This window comes from Drosophila innubila, assembly GCF_004354385.1.
Source record: "Drosophila innubila isolate TH190305 chromosome 2R unlocalized genomic scaffold, UK_Dinn_1.0 1_C_2R, whole genome shotgun sequence".
NCBI lineage: Eukaryota > Metazoa > Arthropoda > Insecta > Diptera > Drosophilidae > Drosophila > Drosophila innubila.
In genome coordinates, this window is record NW_022995374.1 from 2,331,947 (window position 1) to 2,349,416 (window position 17,470).

Consider the following 17,470-nt stretch of genomic DNA (forward strand, 5'->3'; position numbering starts at 1 on the left):
AATAAATAGAAATGATGATTCCGCAAATAAAATGATGATAAATTTTAATACTTGTAATGTTTATTACTTATTACAGAATTAGCGCGTTGAACGCATCACATTTACATAAAATTAGTCATAAATAATTATTAAATTTAAACTAATAGAACTACAAAGGACGCATTACAAAATCGATGAATCGAACTTATTTTAACACCTTTGCATAATATTGTTTATGCATAAATTTAATGCGAAGCACACACCTAAAAAAAAAAGTGGAAATAATTAGCAGCGATTTTTAAGTGAACTGTATATAAAACTTACCCGATAAACACAAATGATAAAATATAAAGACCCGAGCTGACGAAATTAAACAAACCCGGATAGTAGGACAGTGTACGTTTGTATATAAACGTGTAAAGCGGAGCTGCGACTAAATAAAAAAATTAACAACAATTAATGATAATTAACAGAGAGGTAATGATAGTTAAGAGTGAGAACTCACCGAATGGAGCAAACGACTGGAGTACATTTTTAATTGAGAATATTTTTCCTAAAAAATAAAATTTTGCAATTATAATCGAGCTTATTTTTGATATTTTCATTTTTTCCACTATAAAAGTTTTATATTTTTAGCTTAAAAAATTGTCTTTTTAAAAAATTTAATCGAAAAGATATTTTGAAGTTGTGAAAAAATTATTTTTTTAATGATAACAAATCATGATTTTTAAAACGGAAAAATTATATATTATTTATATTGTAATAATCCCCTCTATCCCACTAGCAAGTTTTTATAAATTTATTAGTTGTGAATTTCTAATGAAACTTACCCAAATCCGAAGCGGGAACTATATTTGAGACTATGGTGCGACACATGGGACCGGAAATGGAACGGAAGAATCCCAAAATAACGGCTAGATACATGTGCCAAGGCTGTGTGGCGAAACCTCTGGCCAGATGATTAATTATGTCCGAGAAGAAGGCCAACAGCGCCAAGGTAACCACAGAGAGGCGAAAGATCTGCAAGAAAGCAGGAGTTAAAAATAGTTAAAGTAATTCTCTAGAATCTGCTCACCTTGCGTAGTATAAGGAAACCAATGAGAGCACCTATCATGGGAACCAGATGAGCCACAGTTTCATAGAAAGTGTAATCCCGCACAGACCAATGGAACTTTTCACGCACAAACAGATACATGACAGTCATGACACCATCTACAGAGAGAGAGAGATTTAAGGATTATAATTCTTAACATTTAAATTTCAAGCTAAGAGATCTCAGAGATTATAAGAGCTAGAGACTTTAAAGTTGGTATGTAGTTTTCAAGTTAAAATATTTATATCAAGTTATTTTTTTTTTATTTTCGAATCGAACCACTATATCATATAGCTGTCATATGAACGATCGGTCAAAAATCCAGTTTTAGTACGAAAAGTCTTTTTTGTTTTTAGAGTTATTGCAACCAATTCAACAGAATATGTAAAACAGTTGATTTTATATATTCTGACCAAATTTGGTTAAAGTCGGTGCACTATATCCTATAGCTGCCTTAGGAACGATCGGTCGATAGTTGAATTTTAGTAATGTGCGGATTATCCTTGCCTAAATTCATAATTCTTTGAGATAAACTCACCGAAAACAAAGATGGACAGACACATGGCACATGTGACCAGCCAAATAATTGCACGTGCGTGATTCTCCCGTCTCTTGGTGCAGGTGCTAACCATATCGCGTATGTGCACAAAACTGAATAATCCGGCTCGCTTTTCATCCGGCTTGGCGTTACACGCCTCCTGCTCTTGGGCTTTGGCTTGGGCCAATACTTTTGGCAATCTTTCGACATATTTGGCCAACAGATCCTCTTCGATGGTCATGGCGGGCGTGGCAGGTGTGGGCAGTTGACATGGTGGCTTCTTTTTCATGGACTCGGCATCATCGTTGCTCATCAAATGTGGCGGACAATCGATGGCAACGCATTCCAATTGCAAATCAGCAGCTGTGATGGGCATTTGTTTTTCCCCCTTTTCCCCCTTGGCATCCTTTAAGTCCTTGGCATCCTTCGCCTCCTGTTCCTGCCGTATGTGCAGACTCTCTGGCACACAGAAGATGACAAAGAGTGTGCCCATTGTGGTAATACAACCGGAGATGCCAATGGTAATTGCTGCATTTGTGGCGGCATAAACAAAGCTGGACAACAAGGAGCCACTAGTTAAGCCAATAAAGAACAGGGATTCCATAAAGATCATTCTGCAAATAATATTTCATAATTAGTAATTATTGATTACTACTTAAATTCTTTTACTCACCGATAGGGACGTGTCTTGGTGTCTGTTATATCCGATATAAAGCATAAGGCGGCCACGGAGAACACACAATTCCCACCGAGCAGCGAATGAGGCACTGCAGCCACAATATACCACCAGGGATTGATCACATAATAAGTGGACAACTCACAAATGGTGGCCGTGACCAGAAATGAAGCAGCAAAGCCTGTAGTTAAAGTTAATGATAAATAAAAATATATTCTAAATTAAAATTTGAATGTAAATAAAATAAATTGTACAAATTGTTATCATAAATAAATAAAATATGTTATTTAAATAATAAAATAGACAACGCATAGATTATTTTGTAAACTAAAACATTGAAATATAAAAAAAAATAAAAGTAGAAAATTGTTTAGCATAAATAAATAAAATAAGTCATATAAATTGAAAAATTTAAACTAGACACCACATATTCAAAATAATAACGTTAGAATAAAATAAAGGCTACAGTTAGAATTTTAAAATTACCAAAAAAATGTAATCAATAAATACTTTAACAAGAGATTGTATGTATAAAAAAATTCACTTAACGACCTCACAAGCAAATTAATCATTTACCAAAAATTAGTGGAAATCGTTAGTGTCTTGAGAAACCGATTGGCTGACACCCTGTAATTTATTTGATTATTAAATAACTTATGAGTTGACTAATATCCCTTACCTATCATGGATACAACCAGCAACGGCTTGCGTCCATAATGATCCGACCAGGAACCAATAAACAAACCACAAAAGGCCGGAACAATACTCTCAAGTAGAGTGCGAGATAGAAATAGATTTGCCACATAGGGCTGCAGTTCCGTTTCAATGGCCTAAAATTAGAAAAGAATATTTAACAATACTTCATATTTTATAATCTATATAATCTGAAATACCTTTATTTCGGCGCTGGCATTTTTATCATCCAACAATTTGCAATCGCTGACATTGTAATGAAAAATCACAGTGCATGTTTGATAAATCACTTGATTTCTCATAATTGTATCTGCAAAATAGTTGAAAATTGTATCCGATTTTGACCAAAATTAGTATGAGTGACACTCACTGGACAAGGTTAGCGAGAAGAGCAGCATAAACACAACCGGTTCGATGTAGAACATGTGGAAAATTCGATTCCATGGCAATGTTTTAAGTCGCTGCAGACTAAAGGCGTGTGTGACCTTCTCAACCATTTGGACTGCTTTACTATATGTTTATTTTTTGGTCAACAAGTCAGCTGACAGTTGGCAATTATTTAATTTATAAACGTAGTATTTTTATATGATTTTATTCAATATTATTTTAAATTTGATTTCTCGTCAAGGTTCAAGTGCAATAATTTCAAGCTAATTTCGGCAATTTAATTATTACTAATCACTATTCAAATCAGGTAGTTACATTATATGCTTATCAGCCGTAAAACAATGCCAATTATTTAAGTTATTATAAACACATGCTGCACTTCACGGTTCAAATCACATTACGTATACGTAATATTTTGATCTAAGCAATTGTTTATCTTGCTATGTGTATTATATAATGTTATTTAGATTTTATATTTTACATTAACTTTACAGACTACTTGAAACACACGCTTTAGCTATTTTTACACCGACTGCGACAGTTATTCACAATTAAAGTAAGATTCACAAAATCTGTTGGCGACAAAAACAACAACAATAATGTGCAGCCACAACACTTGTTCATCAAAAGTCCATTGCATATAGGTACTAAATATATTATATACAAAGTATTAGTATATCAGATGATACTCTGTAAATTCCATTCCCGTTTATTCCAAGTCGAGTTTTATTAACAGCTCCAAAGCCAACGGAATTGGCAGCGGCAACGTTTTCAATTCGTTTGAATCAGTTTTCGTTGCGTTGCGGGCTTAAATAAGTTTCAGTCAACCCTCTCCCCGGTCCCCACCTGTCGCCACTTCCCCTCGCTGTTCCCAATCCTATACAGCAGGTATACAAAGTCTTCTCAAGCTTCAGTTTCTGTTTGTTGTTTTATCGCTCATGTTATTGTTATTGCATTGCTAATGTTCTCAATGCAGCATTTAGAGAGTGTGAGAATAAGGGGGAGATAGACAGAGAAAGGGGTGAAGAGAGACAGATAGAGAAAGGGAGAGTCAGCTTACACTTTATTTAAGGCGAGTATTATGATCATTTGGTATTAATAATTTCAATATTTAGTGATTTGAATTGCTTAGTTGAATAAAATATTGAAAAAATAAATTTATAAAAGAACAGTTGATTCAAACAATATATATTTTAAGCAACCGATTAAATAAAACAATTAATATGATTGTATACCCGTACTGTTCTATTTTTATTTATGAATGGTTTTGTTTATTTTTATACAAATATTTGTATACATTGTTATTTTAATTACATTTAGCGCACCAAATTAATGTACATAAAAAATACTTATAAGGGTAAATTGATCATATTTCATTTTTATTTATATATTTTATTTTCACAATAATCGCCTCAAAACTAAATTTAATGAATTAGAATTTGTTTTTTTTTTTATCTTTAAAACTTTCATTTATTTTGACAAAAACCAATTTTGTATCATATTCAATCACATTAATTGTATCAAAATAAATTATTTTCTATGAGTATATTTGTTTTATTTTTGTAAACAAATTCCTTAAATATTTCAACTTCCAAAAGTTTATTATTAAAAGTCAATAAATCAATATTAAGTCAAGGCAATTAACAAATTTGGCATCCTAAAAAAACTTAAAATTAGCAAGCAAAATTAGCAATAAATTTAGCATGAAGTTAACACCAATCATATGGTTGAATTTTGTTTTTCTTCTTCTTATATTTTAATATATTTATTGTTTATTTGATATTCATAATATGGCCACGTGACCGCGCACACGCCATTGTTCAGAAATTAGCAACAATCTTCGCATATATAGCTATGTTAACCCATATAAACAAATGAAACAATTTAATCGAATTCCAAATATAATCAAATGAGTATAGAAAGCGTCTGTAAAGCAACACATAAACAATTATTTGTTAAGTCATTTCATTGTTTATGGCTTTCAGGAATTGTCAAAAAAATCCCCTGTAGCAACTAGATGGATATCTAAAGTTAACACATTGCTTTTTTTATGTAAATAGGCACAATCTCTGTGGTTCAGGAACACTTTTTATAATCAACGTGCGAATTTTCGAATGACTGGCACAATTTAGTGTTCTTTTTTTTTTGGTTTGCAATAATACTTATATGCTATTTTTCAATTACAAAATATTTAATTATCTCACTTAAAAACCGGATCGTAGTGCTCATGATTTTCACATTTTTTCTTTAAAACCATTCTAAAAAAAAGCAGAAAAATGCAGAAAAAAATTAATGAACATTAATATAAGTAATTGTTAAATAGGTTACGTACAGCAATAGAAACAGGGCAACTCCATACACATCGGCGCTGATCATATTAAATAAACTGGGACTATTGTTTATGGTCAGCGTATAGATGAGAGCATACAATGAGGTGGAGCCAAAGGGCAACAGAGTCTGCAGCACACTGATCATGGCAAAGACCTTACCTAAAATACAAAACATGTTAACAAACAGCTTAAATTTATTTCAAATGCCCCAACGAACCACGCTCATCGGAAGGCAACAGATTGGTTATCATGGTGCGACACATGGGATTCACCAGAGACTTGAATATACCGAATCCAATTGCCAAATAGATCTGCCAATCTACAGTGGCAAATGCTTTCATCAAACTGCTGGATAAATGACTCACTAGCGAGATTAAAGCCAGCCAAATCATCGATGAATTCGTACACTGTAAATATAAATTAGAATCGGAAATAATGCGTTATTTGTACACACTTTTATAAATAACAAAATTAAGAAATATAAATCTTCCATATCTTCTTATCTGTAAAAATTTATAATAATATTTTAATTTTAATTTTAATTTTATGATATTTATGAATATTTATTTATACTAAATTTATTTTCACATGATGTATAGTTTTATCACTTTATTATTATTTTATGATTTTTTTATTTACATAAAAGTAAGGTTTTAAATTTTTTTTTTTTTTTTTTTGATTAAAGTTTTCAACAAAATTTTTGTTTGTTAAAAAGTTTTCTGATAAAATTTGGCTTAGATCAAGCTACTTAATCTTTATTATCTCTATCATCTGCATACACCATTTCTTTTAATTTTTTTTTTTCGTTTATATTAACTTAATAAAGAAAAGAAATATTTTTATTGGGAAATGTTTGCTTAATGTTTTTCTATTTTTCCACAACGATGTTTATATTTCACTATTCTTACACATTTTTTCATTACTACAAATGTAAATTGGTTGCAAATTGTACAGGTAACAAAATCACATTTATCTTTTATAATAGAAAAAAAGTTTTTAAAATGTAGAAAAATCTTTTTAGTTGTGAGCGTATAATTTTTGACTTGAAGCCCTTTTGTATTTCTGATCTTTATATAAATATATGTATACGTTTACCTGCCGCAGTGACCAGAGAAAGAACATGCCTCCAGAGCCTGCCACAGCTGGTACAAATATGCTGAACGTCTCATAGCTGGTGAAATCAATTACCGTCCAATTGAACTTGGTGCGCATAAACCAGTAGAAAACGTAGCTGCTGCCCTCTGAAATAACAGCACTTAGTCAAGGCTTAAAGTATTCCATAGATTGGCTTACCCGTCGCAAAAGCCGTTAACAACAGCACCCACATCAGCATTATGAGTATGGAGCGATCGGTGAATTCACGCCTCTTGGTACAAGTGCGCCACAAATCCTTGAGCATAAATTCTGGACGGGCTGCCACATTCGTTGGCCGAGTGCGGAGACTCTCGGGTAGGAAGACAGCCATGGTGAAGAGAGCAACAAATATGCATCCGGCAGAGATGACAAAGATAATGTAGGAATTAGTTGCCTCATAAACATAACCGGAGGCTAAGCTGCCCAGCATTAAACCCACATAGATGCACAATTCATAGGCAATCATTCTAGATGTTACAATTAATGATAATTATAATATATCATTTATTATATATGCTAAGATTGGTACTCACCTGTAGGATCTGAGCTTGCCAGTGGACACATCGCCAATATAGCACAAAGCAGCCACGGAATATGTTACACTACTTCCGAACAACGAGAGTGGAATTATAGTCAGTATATAAAACCACGGACTCACCATGCCACCGGTCTGCATTGTTATATAAGCAATAAGAGCCGAAAGCAGATACTGCAGTCCATAGCCTGTAGTAAAATTACCAATCTCGTATTCAATTAATTGGAAAAAAAATTAAATGCAGAATCAATTTGGAATTAATTTAAAATTTAATTGAAAATCGGTTAAGTTTTGATGAAGTTATGAGAGATTAAAGTTTTTGAAAAAATGTCAAGGGGTAGGTATGGAAAATTAGATGATAGATGGCTTAGAATCTAAAAAATATTAAATTTTCTAGATGATAAAAATTTAAATGCAGGATCAATTTAGAGCCCAAATCATGATCAAAATGACATTCCGCTTGAAAATCGGTTAATTTTTGATGAAGTTATGAACGATCAAAGTTTTGGAAAAAATGTCAAGGGGTAGGTATGGAAAATTTGATGATGGCTTAAAATCGAAAAATATCAAATTTTCTAGATGATAAAAATTTAAATACAGAATCAATTTAGAGGCCAAATCATGATCAAAATGACATTCCACTTGAAAATAGGTTAAGTTTTGATGAAGTTATGAGAGATCAAAGTATTTGAAAAAATGTCAAGGGGTAAGTATGGAAAATTGGATGATAGATGGATTAGAGTCGAAAAAATATCAATTTTCTAGATGATTAAAATTTAAATGCAGAATTAATTTAGAGCCCAAATCATGATCAAAATGACATTCCGCTTGAAAATCGGTTAATTTTTGATGAAGTTATGAACGATCAAAGTTTTTGAAAAAAGTGTCAAGGGGTAAGTATGGAAAATTGGATGTTAGATGGCTTAAAATCGAAAAAATATCAAATTTTCTAGATGATAAAAATTTAAATGCAGGATCAATTAAGAGGCCAAATCATGATCAAAATGACATTCCGCTTGAAAATCGGTTAAGTTTTGATGAAGTTATGAGAGATTAAAGTTTTTGAAAAAATGTCAAGGGGTAGGTATGGAAAATTAGATGATAGATGGCTTAGAATCTAAAAAATATTAAATTTTCTAGATGATAAAAATTTAAATGCAGAATCAATTAAGAGGCCAAATTATGATCAAAATGACATTCCGCTTGAAAATCGGTTAAGTTTTAATGAAGTTATGAGAGATCAAAGTATTTGAAAAAATGTCAAGGGGTAAGTATGGAAAATTGGATGATAGATGGCTTAGAGTCGAAAAAATATCAAATTTTCTAGATGATAAAAATTTAAATGCAGGATCAATTTAGAGCCCAAATCATGATCAAAATGACATTCCGCTTGAAAATCGGTTAATTTTTGATGAAGTTATGAACGATCAAAGTTTTTGAAAAAATGTCAAGGGGTAGGTATGGAAAATTGGATGATGGCTTAAAATCGAAAAAATATCAAATTTTCTAGATGATAAAAATTTAAATACAGAATCAATTTGGAGGCCAAATCATGATCAAAATGACATTCCACTTGAAAATAGGTTAAGTTTTGATGAAGTTATGAGAGATCAAAGTATTTGAAAAAATGTCAAGGGGTAAGTATGGAAAATTGGATGATAGATGGCTTAGAGTCGAAAAAATATCAATTTTTCTAGCTGATTAAAATTTAAATGCAGAATTAATTTAGAGCCCAAATCATGATCAAAATGACATTCCGCTTGAAAATCGGTTAATTTTTGATGAAGTTATGAACGATCAAAGTTTTTGAAAAAAGTGTCAAGGGGTAAGTATGGAAAATTGGATGTTAGATGGCTTAAAATCGAAAAAATATCAAATTTTCTAGATGATAAAAATTTAAATGCAGGATCAATTAAGAGGCCAAATCATGATCAAAATGACATTCCGCTTGAAAATCGGTTAAGTTTTGATGAAGTTATGAGAGATCAAAGTTTTTGAAAAAATGTCAAGGGGTAGGTATGGAAAATTAGATGATAGATGGCTTAGAGTCGAAAAAATATCAATTTTTCTAGCTGATTTAAATTTAAATGCAGAATTAATTTAGGGGCCAAATCATGATCAAAATGACATTCCGCTTGAAAATCGGTTAAGTTTTAATGAAGTTATGAGAGATCAAAGTTTTTGAAAGAATGTCAAGGGGTAAGTATGGAAAATTGGATGATAGATGGCTTAGAGTCGAAAAAATATCAATTTTTCTAGCTGATTAAAATTTAAATGCAGAATCAATTTAGAGGCCAAATCATGATCAAAACGACATTCCGCTTGAAAATCGGTTAAGTTTTGATGAAGTTATGAGAGATCAAAGTTTTTGAAAGAATGTCAAGGGGTAAGTATGGAAAATTGGATGTTAGAGTGCTTAGAATCAAAAAATATGAAATTTTCTAGCTGATTAAAATTTAAATGCAGAATTAATTTAGAGGCCAAATCATGATCAAAATGACATTCCGCTTGAAAATCGGTTAATTCCTGATGAAGTTATGAGAGATCAAAGTTTTTGAAAAAATGTCAAGGGGTAGGTATGGAAAATTGGATGTTAGATGGCTTAGAATCGAAAAAATATGAAATTTTCTAGATGATACAAATTTAAATGCAGAATCAATTAAAAGGCCAAATTATGATTAAAATGACATTCTGCTTGAAAATCGGTTAATTTTTGATGAAGTTATGAGAGATCAAAGTTTTAGAGGCCAAATCAAAATGGTAATCCGCTTGAAAATCGGTTGAGTTTTGACAAAGTTATAACAGTTGAAAGTTGGTCAAACTTTGGTTTTAAGAAAGTACTTAGTGTTTTCGAATGTACACAGCAATCCACAAGAGGAGCTTTAAGCTTACCCAAAAAGGAGACCATCAAAAGCGGCTTTCTGCCATAGCGATCCGCCCAGGCGCCGACGAACAAACCGGTAAATGCTGGAATGATGCATTCCACAAGTTTGATGACTAGTGTAACCTGAGCTGCATAGGGCTGCACTTCTTTATCAATTCTCTTGGTTTCATTTGAAGGATTCTTGGTGCCCAGAAGCTTGCAGACCTCATCCGGATAACCAAATCCGACCGTGCAGCTTTGGTAAGTTATTTGGAATTTTAATATGGTAGCTGGAACATATAAATAAATATATACATAAAGATTTCGTCGTCGTACATGAACTTGAGTTTCTTATCTTACATGAGAAATTGTATGCAAAGAGCAGTATCAATATCATGGGTTCCAACAGAAAGCTACTCGCTGGAGCGCTTAAATTCTCAGTGGTTTCCACTGAGCCTGGAATTTCTTGATTGTTCAGTGCTGGAATTTGCGAGCCAGTTCCAGTTAGATTGCCGCTGCTTCCATTGAAACTGCTTCCAGTTTGTCGCCTTGATTTGTCGCCTGGAATTTCTTCTCTACTCAACACTGGAATTTGCGAGGAGCTTGCAGTCAGGCTGCCTTCACTTCCACTGGAACTCTTTTCAGATGGTCGCCTCGGTTTGGCGACCAACCTCTCATGTGCGTGCGGTTCCTCGTCCATCTTTGAACTGCGACTGAAACTCAAACTGAAACACTCTGTCGACCGCTTTCCATTCCGATCGAGAGCCCAAAGAAACGAAACTTAGAGATAAAGTACCGACTGAGGGGGTTTCCATTATGACTACACAACCGAGTGTATACTTACAGTCAGACCAACATTTATTTGTACACTGTCTAAATTAAATCAACTAACTATTGTAGGTCAGTTTTTCTAATTTAGTTAAATATACAAAAATCATAGCATGGAAATCGAAAAAAAACTATGCGTATACTTAATTTAAAACTTCTCTAATCCTTTTATTTACTATTCTTCTTTTTTTATAAAATTTTAATTATGAAATATTTACTTTATTTAATTTCTATCTATATTAGTTATTTTTAATTTTTTTTTAAATATATTAACTTTCTGACTTAATTTGGTTTCCTTTTCTTTTTTTTTTCATGCACCACTTGAGTTTATGCGAGGTCTTACATACATACATCTTAACGATATGGTGTAGGTTCTTAAAATTTTTATCGAGGCTCTAAATTTAAATATAGCTTTTCTGGAAGGGCACAACAGATTGTGCCCTTATCTGAGCTCCGGACTGGAATGAATTGCATTTCTTCAGTCTGCATTATTCATACGATCAGGCTGATTCAACCTGCTTAAGCAGCCCAAGTTGCAATTTGTGGTTATGGTTAACATATAATTAAAGCAAATATAAGATTTTCAAATTACAATCTTTGAAATTTCTTTTATTAGAATTTGCTTAAAAAATATTTCTTAACCACGGGTAATATATTTTTTTTATAATATGTATTTATGATGATAAATAATAACAAATTACAAGTGTACGATTAACTCTTGTGCTGTCTGTATATATGTATGTTTAAGCATATATGTATGCATGTAGGCAAACAAACGATAGTATCTTTGTTTGATCCAATTGATGAGTCAGCATCAGTCAGTTTTGCACTTCTCAAGTCACAGCTACATTTATATGTATTTTATATGTAAAACGTGTCTTATCGACAACTTAATTTATTGCATTTAAATTATGTATGTTAAGCGTATTTCATTTCATTTATGTTAATTAACATTTGGATTAATGTTAGTCAGACGGCGATTATAGAAATAGTTAACACGCTCCCAAATAAGAAATATCAGCCGGAAATAAGCTAGAAATAAAAAATATGCAAGGTCATATCATATTAATAAGACTTTAAGCAATAAAATTAAATGAAAAACATTTTTTAATAACACTTATTGAATTTAATGAAGTTAATTTATGTAAGTTAATCAAATTGAATTTTATTTATGTTAATTATTGTTTGGAATAATATTAGTTAGCCGGCGTTTATAGAGTTAAGCCATTTAATTATTGTATAAAGATGTTGGCAGAAATCTCAACCGGAAATAACAGAAGCATTGAAATAAACAGGCAATGTTATTTAATAGAAATTTGATTTAAAGTAAAAAAATGTGATTGAAATTAGAAAGTATTATTAACTATTTAATTAGAATTATAATTAATTAAATAATTTTTTAGTAATTAAATTTAAGTTAATAATAATACTTATTCTAATGGCTTTTAAATTGCTTGCAAATGAATTTCGTAGAGAATGGGGGAATCAATTAGTTGGGCGTAATTGGTATTGCTGTGGTTTAAGCTGATTTAGTTGGCAGGAGCAGCAATTATGGGAATTTGTTGTTAGCTGAGCCATGACAAATGTAGTGCCAAGGATGTCAATATCAAGTATTCGCCCCATTGCAGCACATTTGTCAAGCTTAACTTTAACCTTTCGGCAGCGCACAACAAATGGAAAGAAAGGGAAGCAAAAAAAATGGGAGAGAGAGAGAGAGAGAGAGAGATTGAAAGTGGAAGAGAATCATATTTCACACACTGCGTTTCTTTTAATGTGTGTGTGTGTGTGTGTATTTATGGAATAACTGTCAGTGCTTCGTGTTGCAGCAACTGCAGTTTATATTCATGGTTGAAGATAAAGCATCTGCCATACGCAAAAAATTTGCATATTCGCAATGAGGGGCAATGACGCAATTGCAGCCCCTAATTCCTACCCCTTTTCTAGCGCTTCAACTAATTAATATGCAGGCGGTTTAGTCACAGTTGAATGACGGCGCCTGTTGCCAGTTGCCAGTTGCAATCGCAATCAGAGCCACTTCAGTGTGGCATCAGCTGCCTGTTAATTAATGTCCTTGCATCTTAGCATTCCAACTGCAAACTGCAAACTGCGAACTGAGCAATTGCAATTAAATTTCAATGCGGCAATCAATTCAATTCAACAAGTTGGTCCCTGACTTGGCTTTGGCTTTGGCTTTGGCCGGACAGCTGCGAAGGTAGCTTGACATTGAGACCTTGCCACGACTGTCTCCCTCTTTGTCTGTCTTCCTGTCTGTCTCTCTATCTGTCTGTTGTTTATTGTGGCCAGCTGAACCTTAACCCAGTTTGATGACATTTTTTTTTTAGCATACATATGACAAATATTTAACCTTGGGGGAGTGCCTTTAAGCACACAGCACGTACAGTGTGTCAAATAATTGTATTGACAAAGCAGTTAATTCTCATTTAAGTCTTTTATTTTAAAAAATGCTCCTTGTAATTAAAAAAGCATAAGCAATTATTATAAAATACAAAAAAAATTTTAAAAAGTAAATAAATAGATTTTTTAATTCTTTTGTTTTTTTTAGGTGATCGATATATAGTACAGTAAAGAAAATATACAATTTTTTAAAAAGATCTCAATGTTTCCTTTACTAATTTTCTATGACACCTTTTATAAAAATAGTTTTCCAAATGTTAAATTACACTTTAAATTACTTTGAATTCGCATTTAAAAAATAAAAACAATATTTTTTTTGAATATATCTAATATTTGCATTTTTTTCTTTGTCAAATCTATTACATGACAGACTGTACACACGCGTATGTGCAAGTGTGTGCTAAAGTGTGATAGTGAGCTTTTCAATGAGCAGCAAAGGTTTCGTTCTGCGTTATCACACACAAACATACACACACACACAGGCTCATAAAGGCAGTCAGGCATTACACATACGCACGGGGAAGTTTCATGACTTTGTTCAGGGTGAAAGGAGCAGTGAAAGAGGGAGTGAATTGAAAGGGAAAGGCAGATCGCGCTTCCTCATTTATATTTGCTTTGGCATTTTAGACATGCGTGCACGCACACACAAGCAAATTTGCTATTTTGCACGGCACAGCACAAAAGCTTGCACACACACACACACACATACACACCTACACACACAGACAATAGCATAAGCCTTGACAAAAGTCAATCAACATATTTGCTCGATTGGAGGGAGCATGCCAAGCGTATAATCGATTCGAAATGTGTTTGAATAACAAATTACTGAAATTGTGAATGCAAAAGCCATTGTAACTCAAACACTCACACACACACACACACACACGGTCGCAATTGTGAAGTTCTCATTTATATTGCAAGCTTTTAGGCGCGTCGTAGAAATTAAATTTATGCACAGCTTGCAGATGCCACCAAACAGATTTCATTGCCTCCATTTTTTGCGGCACGTTCACTCGAAACAAGAAACAGACTAACCGTCTGTTTGTCCGTCTGTCTGCCAACTGTCGTCTGTCCGTTCGTGACTGGCAGAGTGTAACTAACCACTTGTTGGCATTGACTTCTGGCTTTGGTTACTGAACTTTTGTCGTGAACTATTGAACTCTGGTACAATGAACATATGAGCGTTTTGGCTTAACGTTCTCTGTCTTTGTGGGCTGCCCCAAAATATGAAGATGAGAAAGCAATAATCGTCACACACATACATAAATATAATCACACACGTAGCACACAGCAATTGAAGACCATAAACACAAAACATTAGCACTAAAAGTAATGCTCAAGGAATAGATAAGCATGAACTCCGAGATAGTTGTAGTAAACGTAGAGGTAACAAAGAATTTTAGTACAAAATATTGTAGCTCTATTGCTAAAATTAAATAAAACTGCTGAATTTTATTATTAAATTAGTAAATAGTTGCTATTTTTTAGTGATGTGGGTTAATTTTCCTTATTTCTAATGAAAAAATTTTATTAAAAAAATCAAAAATAGAAAAAATTTAAAAAAATCTCTTACCACTTATTTAATTTTAATGTTTTGATTAAATTATTTAACATAAACTAAGGCAGTTGATTAAAAATCATTTAAAATTTAACATAGTTTGAGAAAGTTGGATTTAATTTTAAAGTAAAAACAATTAAATTTAAAACAGACTGATCAAAAAAATTTGATTAAAATTAAAAAAAGTGTTAATTTTTAAATAAAAGTCATGGAAAATTAATTAAGTTAATATGTATTCAATTTATTACACAGAAGTTAGAAACAAAAATTTATATTTCTCCAAGAAAGCTTTAACTTGATCTGTCTTCAAAATCATAAATTTTCTAACACAACCAGCTGATTATTTAAGATTTGGTTTTCGTAAAACGCATATGATAACTCTGTTAAATATTAATATATCTCAAATAATTTTTAAATCAAACTCAATCAAGCTCAAAAGCAACGGCTGTTTAGGACAGCATCTAGACATGTCTGTCGACAAATATTAATCAATTGCAGGCACACTTCTCTATCTGTTGTGTACTTTATTTTGGCATTTCCAATTGATTTTCGTAATTTGTCAATGTGTCGCCACTAGGCGGGTTAATAAACCAGCCGCAAGCGATACAAAAAAAAAAAAACACATTTAAACAGCAATTTAATTAATTTATGTTGTCATTTGTGATCCCCCAAAACGCCTGGCAACAGACTGCACCAAAGTCTGGCAACACTGGCAGCAAACGACAGCATCCCAAAAAAAGAAAATACATATAAAGACAAAGCAACAGGTTAAAAGCTCTGTTAGTAAAAGAAAAGCTCCAAGTCATGAATGAAAAAAGCACGCATAAGTAAATTGCTCTCCCAAGCGTCTCGTTATCGGCTCTGCTCGGCTGCTGACGTCGCTGCCGCTGCTGCAGCTGGCGTCGCTGCTTGCGATTTGCATTTGCCTTGTGGGTTCTGTGTGCTTGGTTCTCCCTGTGGGCGCTCATTGCGCCGCTAGCCAGCCAAGCGAACGTACGCAAGGCGCGCTTTAAAATCTCTCTCTCTCTCTTTCACGCGTTCTTTTTCACTCTGTTATACGTGCGAGTTATCCTTACGAGTTTACGCCATTTTGGTTTTATATGGCGCGCGTTTTGTGTTGAAGCAGCAACATTTGAATTTTTCTACAATAAAAGTGCAAAAATCAACGCCGTTTTTTAATGCGTGAGTGTACGTGTGTGTGCGTGTGTGTGTGTGTGTGTGTATAAAATAAAAATAAAATATGCGCCGCATACAGTTTAATATTCAAATTTCATTTGAAATTACTGCACGCATTTAAATAATTGCAAAGCGCGCACAAGTGTAAAAACGTGAAAATTTACTGAATACAAAGAAAAAAGAATATCAATAAAAGAAAAAGATAAATAAAAAGAAAGAAACTGGCACATCTAATAGGATTACGACGCCGTCTGACAGTTGCCGGATTAACAACAACGAACAACTCAAATAGGAAACGGCAAAGGTAAACCTGCCGCATCCTGTGGCATGTGGCATGTGGCAAGTCGCTGTCTCTTTCTGTAGGCTGCAACAGGCGAAAGGCATTCAAGTGTCCTTTAACAAAGAGTCAGCGAGGCGTAAAGAGCGTGATTTGAATGCCATTCTCAGTAACAATTCAGCCATATGCAGCAGACACTCGTAATTGTTAACTATACACCTATACACATATCGAAAATGTATATAATATAATATTTAATATCTAACTTGGTACCATATTAATTGACATTCACTATCTGCGAGCGAATAAACTCCATAAATATCGCATTTTATTAAACCAAAACCCCAAATCCATTTGCGTTATTGCGTTTACGTGCACGAATGTTAATTGAAGTCAGTACACCTTACCCCACAGTAGGGGTAGTCAGTTTCAGGTGGTAGTCAACGGCATTGAAAGGGAGAAAGATACAGCGAGTACTCGTACTTGTGTATAAAATACAGATTAGATAAGTCACTAGAGTGGTTTCTATGTCGATTGAAGCAGCTCATGAAATTATTAGCGCGAATAATGAATATTCATTTTAATATTTATGCACGCAGAAAAAAAGTCAGAATCAAAATAAGTGCAGACAAAATTGATTTTATTATAAATATTACTATTTAAATATATGTAAGTCAGTTCAAATAAACATTTGAAGAACATTTTATTTTAACAGCTACATTTTACAACGTTCTTTAATTTAGAATTAAATTCAGTATCAAAAGTTTAAATATTTTATTTAAATATTTTAACATTTTATCTTGTTTAAATAAAATGTATTTAAATTTTAATAATGCAGATATATAGATCATTAAATAATTTATTGCATATCCCTAGACTTTATTTATATTTAATATTTAATTTCATTTGTTTTATATTTTCAGTTTTGGTTTTAAATATCTTATACTTTTATTTTAATTTTTGAATTTAAAGATTTTATTTGTCT

General features: G+C 32.7%; 3 protein-coding genes across 3 annotated transcripts in view; 1 reads left to right on the forward strand and 2 right to left on the reverse strand.

Moving 5' to 3' along the window:
- Positions 1-41: 41 nt before the first annotated feature.
- Positions 42-4,132, reverse strand: LOC117784146. The gene is made up of 10 exons (XM_034621802.1): positions 3,350-4,132; positions 3,180-3,289; positions 2,966-3,116; positions 2,284-2,467; positions 1,611-2,224; positions 1,055-1,191; positions 810-999; positions 485-532; positions 304-412; positions 42-242 (listed from the first exon to the last, which is right to left on the reverse strand). Exons 1-10 carry the CDS (start codon positions 3,474-3,476, stop codon positions 185-187), a joined length of 1,728 nt encoding a protein of 575 aa, XP_034477693.1. The 5' UTR covers positions 3,477-4,132; the 3' UTR covers positions 42-184.
- Positions 4,133-5,125: 993 nt separating this feature from the next.
- Positions 5,126-10,936, reverse strand: LOC117784054 (proton-coupled folate transporter). The gene is made up of 8 exons (XM_034621652.1): positions 10,589-10,936; positions 10,258-10,518; positions 7,364-7,553; positions 6,990-7,297; positions 6,792-6,937; positions 5,914-6,103; positions 5,699-5,855; positions 5,126-5,624 (listed from the first exon to the last, which is right to left on the reverse strand). The coding sequence occupies exons 1-8, from the start codon at positions 10,926-10,928 to the stop codon at positions 5,567-5,569; spliced, it is 1,650 nt and encodes a 549-aa protein (XP_034477543.1). The 5' UTR covers positions 10,929-10,936; the 3' UTR covers positions 5,126-5,566.
- A 5,086-nt stretch (positions 10,937-16,022) lies between these two features.
- The window catches only part of LOC117783897 (cyclic nucleotide-gated cation channel subunit A), a 29,113-nt gene continuing 27,665 nt past the window's right edge, over positions 16,023-17,470 (forward strand). Inside the window, exon 1 of the mRNA XM_034621463.1 lies at positions 16,023-16,512. The gene's annotated coding sequence lies outside the window, so the exon portion shown is untranslated. The remainder of the gene's footprint in view (positions 16,513-17,470) is intronic.

Excerpts from the sequence above, each read along its gene's own strand:
- LOC117784146 (XM_034621802.1), bottom strand. The coding sequence starts at position 3,476 with ATGGTTGAGAAGGTCACACACGCCTTTAGTCTGCAGCGACTTAAAACA. Across the intron at positions 3,290-3,349 it reads CTTCTCGCTAACCTTGTCCA|ATACAATTATGAGAAATCAA; the intron begins GTGAGTGTCACT and ends ACTATTTTGCAG. Across the intron at positions 1,000-1,054 it reads GTTTCCTTATACTACGCAAG|ATCTTTCGCCTCTCTGTGGT; the intron begins GTGAGCAGATTC and ends GCTTTCTTGCAG.
- LOC117784054 (XM_034621652.1), bottom strand. The coding sequence starts at position 10,928 with ATGGACGAGGAACCGCACGCACATGAGAGGTTGGTCGCCAAACCGAGG. Across the intron at positions 5,856-5,913 it reads GTTGCCTTCCGATGAGCGTG|GTAAGGTCTTTGCCATGATC; the intron begins GTTCGTTGGGGC and ends TTTGTATTTTAG. Across the intron at positions 5,625-5,698 it reads GTTGCCCTGTTTCTATTGCT|AATGGTTTTAAAGAAAAAAT; the intron begins GTACGTAACCTA and ends GCTTTTTTTTAG.